Source organism: Microtus ochrogaster, linkage group LG7_11 (assembly GCF_000317375.1).
Source record: "Microtus ochrogaster isolate Prairie Vole_2 linkage group LG7_11, MicOch1.0, whole genome shotgun sequence".
Taxonomy (NCBI): Eukaryota; Metazoa; Chordata; class Mammalia; order Rodentia; family Cricetidae; genus Microtus; species Microtus ochrogaster.
In genome coordinates, this window is record NC_022032.1 from 19,346,066 (window position 1) to 19,352,663 (window position 6,598).

At 42.2% G+C, this 6,598-nt stretch overlaps 2 protein-coding genes across 3 annotated transcripts in view; one reads left to right on the forward strand and one right to left on the reverse strand.

Moving 5' to 3' along the window:
* Positions 1-1,547, reverse strand: part of Ankrd37 (ankyrin repeat domain 37) — a 3,598-nt gene extending 2,051 nt beyond the window's left edge. For both annotated transcript variants that reach the window (XM_026786970.1, XM_005362578.1), the window contains exons 1-2: positions 1,322-1,547; positions 961-1,113 (exon numbers count right to left, since the gene is read on the reverse strand). In XM_026786970.1, coding sequence (XP_026642771.1) covers positions 961-1,113; positions 1,322-1,348 — 180 coding nt within the window. In that variant the 5' untranslated portion in view covers positions 1,349-1,547. The remainder of the gene's footprint in view (positions 1-960; positions 1,114-1,321) is intronic.
* Positions 1,361-6,598, forward strand: part of Lrp2bp (LRP2 binding protein) — a 40,068-nt gene continuing 34,830 nt past the window's right edge. Inside the window, exon 1 of the mRNA XM_026786969.1 lies at positions 1,361-1,417. The gene's annotated coding sequence lies outside the window, so the exon portion shown is untranslated. The remainder of the gene's footprint in view (positions 1,418-6,598) is intronic.

Genomic DNA, 6,598 nt, shown 5'->3' on the forward strand with positions numbered 1-6,598 from the left:
AAAAAAAAAAAAACCAAAAAAAAAACAACAAAAAAAAAACATCGCACTTTAATGAAGATGAAAACCACCGAAGAACTGATGCTGGGCATGTCTCCCACGTATTATTTCCTGGTTGACTGAGACTTGGACACATAGCAAGTGCTTTTAAAACCACTGTAGATGTATACTGTGGTGATAGCCAGCAGGCACCTAGTGCTAAAGAACATTTGAAATGTGGCTAGACGGAATTGAGCTATGCTGTAAGGGAAAATACATACTGGATTGTGAAATACAGTATGAAAGCAAAAATAAAATAGCACATCAATCATTACTGATGCATTTACATACTGAAACAATTTGATTAAGTTATTAAAATTAATCTCATGGCTTATTTTGCTTTATTAATGTGGATACTAAAAATGTTTCAAGTTACCATCATATATATATGTGCCTACATGTATATGTGTGTGTGTGTGTATGTATGTATGTATGCACACACACGTACTGGAAATTCTTTTTTTTTTTTTAATTTTTCGAGACAGGGTTTCTCCGTAGCTTTTTGGTTCCTGTCCCAACTAGCTCTTCTAGACCAGGCTGGCCTCGAACTCGCAGAGATCCGCCTGCCTCTGCCTCCCGAGTGCTGGGATTAAAGGCGTGAGCCACCACCGCCCGGATAATTCTTTTTTTTTTTAATATTTATTATGTATACAATATTCTGTCTGTGTGTATGCCTGAAGAGGGCACCAGGCCTCATTACAGATGGTTGTGAGCCACCCACAGATGGTTGTGAGCCACCATGTGGTTACTGGGAATTGAACTCAGGGCCTTTGGAAAAGCAGGCATTGCTCTTAACCACTGAGCTATCTCTCCAGCCCCTGGAAATTTTTATATGCATGTTTATACCAACTGAAACTGACGGCTATGTGAAGACACTGGGTGGAGGAGAGGGTTGTACATAGCAACAATAGGTTACCTAGTTACCTGTTGGTTGAGGTCAGCGCCTGCTTGCAACTGCCAGAGAAGAAAGCAAACAAGGCCGCCACCTGCAGCTAGGTGAGCAGGCGACTGCTCATGGGGATCCGGGGGTGCGTTGACCGACGCTCCTGTCTCCAGCAAATTCTTGAGGCCATCATCCTGCAGGAAGAGAACAGATTGTCACTGTCCTGTCCTGCCTGAGCCCTCTCTGAGCTGAAAATCCACCCCCGGCTACGAAAATACCAAAAACCTAACAAGGGTTGATTTGGTAACCCAGCGGTCGGTCATTGTCACCCTTGCTTGAGCGCCTTAAAACAGACCTCTCCGAAGATTTAGCCTGCAGGACTTAAAGGGGCGGGAGTCTCACCTCCAGGTTGCAATTAAGCAACAGCATCGCCCACTTAAAGCAGAAGACAAGAGTTCCCGGGAGCGCAGAGAGAGTGCGCTAGCTGCACACTGGCAGGTAAGACTGCACGGACTGCCCCAGTGTGGGAGAATTTAAAGCTCTCCGGGACTAGCAGGGCGGCTCCTCCCCGCCGTTCCCTAGCCCGGGAGCGCCCCACAGTTTATTTTCCCAGCCCCGCGGCGGCCTCACGTACCCAAACACAGACACGTGCAGCCCGGAACCCGGCAAGAGGGGGGGTGTGGCCCGCTGTGCAGTCCCGCCCTCTGATTGGCCAGTTCGAGGCTTCCCTGGGTCCGCCCCCTTGGGAGCGGACCCCGGGGTGCCCTGGCACGCGTGCGCAGTGAAGAGGATGGGCGGGAGGGTGGAAGTCTAAGCTTCTCTTTGCGGGCGGCCATGATGCATGCTGAAGTTGGCACGTAGGCCGGGTGGAGGGAAGCTCTTTTATCCCCTGTAGAAGCGGAAGTCGCTCGGGCTGGGCTTTGTGTCTGCGGGCTCGCACGTAGCCCGGAAAGGAGGGGAGCGAGCAGCTCCTCTCCATCCCCAGGCCAGATCCTAGGCCTTCAGTTCTGTCTGCATCACCATGCTCCTGAGAGAGGAAGGAGGCTCTGCAACCTGGGCGCTGCGGACTCGCCTAAGTGAAGTATCAGCCCGTGCTGCCAGGTCTCTGAGACCTGGGTGGCAGTTCCAGTGAAATAAGCCACCCATTGTCACGTATCCCTCCATAGAGGGCCTGAAACAGCTAGTGCTACAGGTTTGGCCAAGGCTGGGGCAGCAGGAAGGGTGGGGTCTTGTTAAGGCCCTCTAGTTATTAAGAACACGGGAAGGGAAGAAGAAAAGAACGTAGTGAAGAAAGAGCCAAATCTACTTAGGGCCGGTGGTTAACATTAGTGATACGACTTGAGGAGGTCGCCATCCACTAAAACCCAGAATTCAGATTAAAACATTAGATAAGCCGAATCAAAAGGATGCTTGTCCAGTATTACTCAAAGCTGTCGGGATCATGATAAACCAGGAAGGGCTGACAAATAGACCAAAGGAAACAATAATTTAGGTTGAAATTCTAGAAGAGAAAAATGGCCTTACTGGAAAATTCACGACAATGAAATAACCATAATGCTTGAAATCCTGGTGACGTACAAATGTTGACTTTCTGATGGTGGTAAACGTAATGTTAACAACGGGGGAAACATACAGGTAAGAGACTTTTGAAATAAGACGTAGCAGTTTAAAACATTTGTGTTGCGTTTCTTCCTGTGTTTTAAGGAAGTTTTAATAGCTGTTTTAATAGTATTCTTTCTCAATAGCTGTAGCAGAAGATATCCGAAGCAGTATGAAGCTACTAAAGAACAAGTTTATCACAATTAGTCACAAATCTCCCAACCAGTCACAAAGTTTTCAGCCATTTAGTTTCATTAATGAATAATATTTCTTCAATAAGACATACCATTGTGGAGATCATTTCATGGTTTCAGGCTCTTCCTTAGAACAGAGCTTATTAAAATTGTTTCCACTCACACCCCCTCCTTGCCAGAGAAAATTATGTTTGACTCCAGTTGCATAGGTGTATAAAACAGGTACAAATAAATCTTTTTCTGATAATAAATCTGAAATTTGTTTTGGCACAATTCTTTCATATATGTATAATTCCACAGTTTATAAGGTTATAATACAATTTGCATACTAGCAAGATGAATATGCTTCCATATTTTTACATAAAGAAATAGGCTAATATTTGATATTAAAGAACATAAAGCGACTTCAACTTTTTTCATAATAGGTGAGAATAAATCAACCGCAAAAAAATGAAAAGGGGGGAAGAATATCTGAATTGGGAAAGTGCTGTTGACATGGAAAAGACCTGAATTCAATCTCTAGCTCCCATATTAAAAGCAAAACAAACAGACAAGCACAGCTTCCTGTACCCATAATTCCAAAGCTGTAGGGGTGAACATTGAAGAATCCCTGAGACTTGCAGACCCTGTCTCAAAATAATATATATGTGGCTATTTGAGAACCTAGCCATCTAGAAAAATAACAGTGGCAAGTTCTACCTTAGAGTCTATGCCTTTCCGTCCATGTTCTTTCTACCAGGATTACAGCACCAAGCACAATATCTTCTTCTGAAGAACCGGCTTCACAACTAATTGGAAAGCAGTTGGTTGCCGCATAACACTTCACCACTATTGCACCAGTGGGCACGTCTTGCTTGTTATTATAGTATGTGGAGTCCAGCAGTAGATAAGACTACTGATGTCTTTTCTCCCCCAACAGACTGCATTGCACCTTCTGGCACTAAGAAAGCTAGATAGCAGGAAGGCTATTCCAATAGATTTGAGATTGGTGTCTCTCTTTCCTGCAGCCATGGAGTGTGGTGTCTTCAGCAACAGCATCTTACCATGGAGTATGGCAAAGACAATAGCCTATGTTGTTTTGGAGACTTCTGGGTCTCTCAGAGGTATCCCATGTCTTGCTTTGCAGTTTTCATTTAATAACTCAAGGTATCTTGGAGTTTGCTGAGTGTTCAGCCATATAGAGATTATTTACTCTCCACTACCACCCCCGCCAAGGCTCTGGGAATGTCAGCAAAGTAATACTAGAAAACAATATAAACAGGAAGGTGGGAAGGACTTCTGGGAAATGCTGACTTTCTGGAGATGATACTCATGGACTCACATATGCTGTGGTTGAGTGCACTAGATCAGGCCAACCAAAACTCCAATATAAATGGGGGGGGGCAGGGGAGTTCTTTCCAGGCCCCTTGTTGAGGAGCTATTAGCAGTTGGTAATCACTGAGGAGGGTTTTTATGGTTATTATTGTTGTTTTGATGGTGTGACCTCTAATCAGGTTTTTTTTTTATGATTCATCAGATGGAACCACACCCAAATGTACATAGACAACACTAATTGGATTAACTGTCTTAAGATGGAGAGAATTGAAGAAGACCCCCAAAGCTGACCTCTGGCATTCACATAGTTCCTTTTCTAGTCTGTGAAGCAACAACATCACCAAGGCAACTTATAGAAAAAGGAGTTTATTGGGGGCTTAGGGTTTCAGAGGGTTAGAATTCATGACAGTCATGGTGGGAAACACATCAGTATGCAGGCAGGCATAGTTCTGGAACCACAGCTGCAAGCTCATTGCAAGAGAGAGACACACTGGTCATGGAGTGGGCTTCTGAAGCCTTAAAATCCTTGCCCAGTGACATACTTCTCCAGCAAGACCACACCTAATCTTCCCCAAACATTTCCATCAACTGGGGATCGAGTATTCAAATATATGAGCCAATGGGAGCTCTACTCATTCAAACCACACTCATGAACATTTGCATAGCATAGTGGGTTTTGTTTGTTTGTTTGTTTGCTCTTGGGAGTGCCCACTATTCAGCTCCCAAATAAATACACAGAGACTTGTTCTAACTTTTGAATACCCGGCCTTAGCTTGGCTTGTTTCTAACCAGCTTTTCTAATTTAAATTATCCCATTTCTCTTTAACTACATTTTTGCCTCTGGGCTTTTTACTTTTCTTTATTCTATATGTCTTTCTTTCCTTCTTACTCTGTGGCTGGCTGGGAGGCTGGCCACTGCTTTGTTCCTCTCATCCTTTTCTCAAACCTCACTTCCTAGATTTTTCCTAATTTTTCTCTGCCCACCAACCCTGCTGTTTCTCTCCTGCTGAGGTATTGGCCATTCAGCTCTTTATTAAACCCATCAGATGTTTTAGGCAGGCAAACTAACACAGCTTCACAGAGTTAAAAAATACAATAGAAAAAATGCAACACATTTGCGGATCATTAAAACAAATGTTCCACAGCATAAATGAGTGTAACACATTTTAAATTAATATTCCTCAAAACATACTTGGAACTACTCTCATGAACATATACACACAAATTAAGTAAATAAGCAAATAAGGGGGGGTGGTAATTGTCTACCCAGGCTTTTTCACGGGCATTTCAAAAGTTATACTTCTTTTGAAGCAATCTAATTATACATCAGCTCATGACTTTAGGGAAGAAAGAGACAATTCTAAACTCTCCCAGATCACCACTTCTTAAATTGTTTCAGCATGCAGGAAAAGAGTGGCATCTAACTATTTTTGTGTGTTGTAAGTTAAAATGTAACTGGTATGTTCATGTATTCTTTGATTTATCTCTTCTTTTTTTGTTTACCTGACCAACTGACAGTCCCATTAATATATCAAAGGTCATTTACTGCATTTATACTACATCCTATTTCTTTCATCTAAACAGCAACAACAAAAAAAGTCAATAAGACAGCTCAGTGAGTAAAGGTGCTTGCTACCATGCCTGACAACCTGAGTTCAAATGTTGGGATCTACGTGGTAGAAGGAGAGGAACTGTTCTAATAACTTGTCCTCTGACCTCCAAACACATGTGCACAAGTGTGCACACACATATACATACTATCTATATAAAACTTTAAACAAAATGCTTATATATTTGAAATAAATTTGTTTAACTTAACTTGAAACATTTTCTTATTAAAAGCTCAAATATGTTGAACTATTAACATCCCACTCAAACCTTTATTTCTTTTTTTTAATATTTATTTATTTATTATGTATACAATATTCTGTCTACATGTATGCCTGAAGGCCGGAAGAGGGCAACAGACCTCATTACAAATGGTTGTGAGCCACCATGTGGTTGCTGGGAATTGAACTCAGGACCTTTGGAAGAGCAGGCAATGCTCTTAACCTCTGAGCCATCTCTCCAGCCCCCTAACCTTTATTTCTAAGAGGAGAAAATTATATTGTTGATCTTACTAATCAAATAATAGTGAAACCAAACCAGTAACGGTGCAATGGGTGATGTAAAGATAAGTTCTGCTCAAAGTCGGTGCTGAGTAGTCTGTATTTTCTAGGTACTTTAGATAGTATACATTTTTAAGACGGGCATGGTGGTATGCCTTTAATCCTCGCACTCAGGAGGCAGAAGCAGGCAGATCTCTGTGAGTACAAGGCCAGCCTGGTCTCTAAAGGAAATACCAGATCATTCAGGGCTGTTACACAGAGAAACGCTATCTCGAAAAACCAATAATAATAATAGTAATATACATTTTTAAGTAAGCAGTTGAATTTCCAACTTTTAATATAATTTCACAAGTCATCTAATAAATGTGATTTTTGTTTTGCTTTTGCTTTTTTAAGGCAGCTTCTCCATATTTAGATTCCTGAGATCTCCTACCTTTGCATTCTGAATACTAGGATTACAAGCA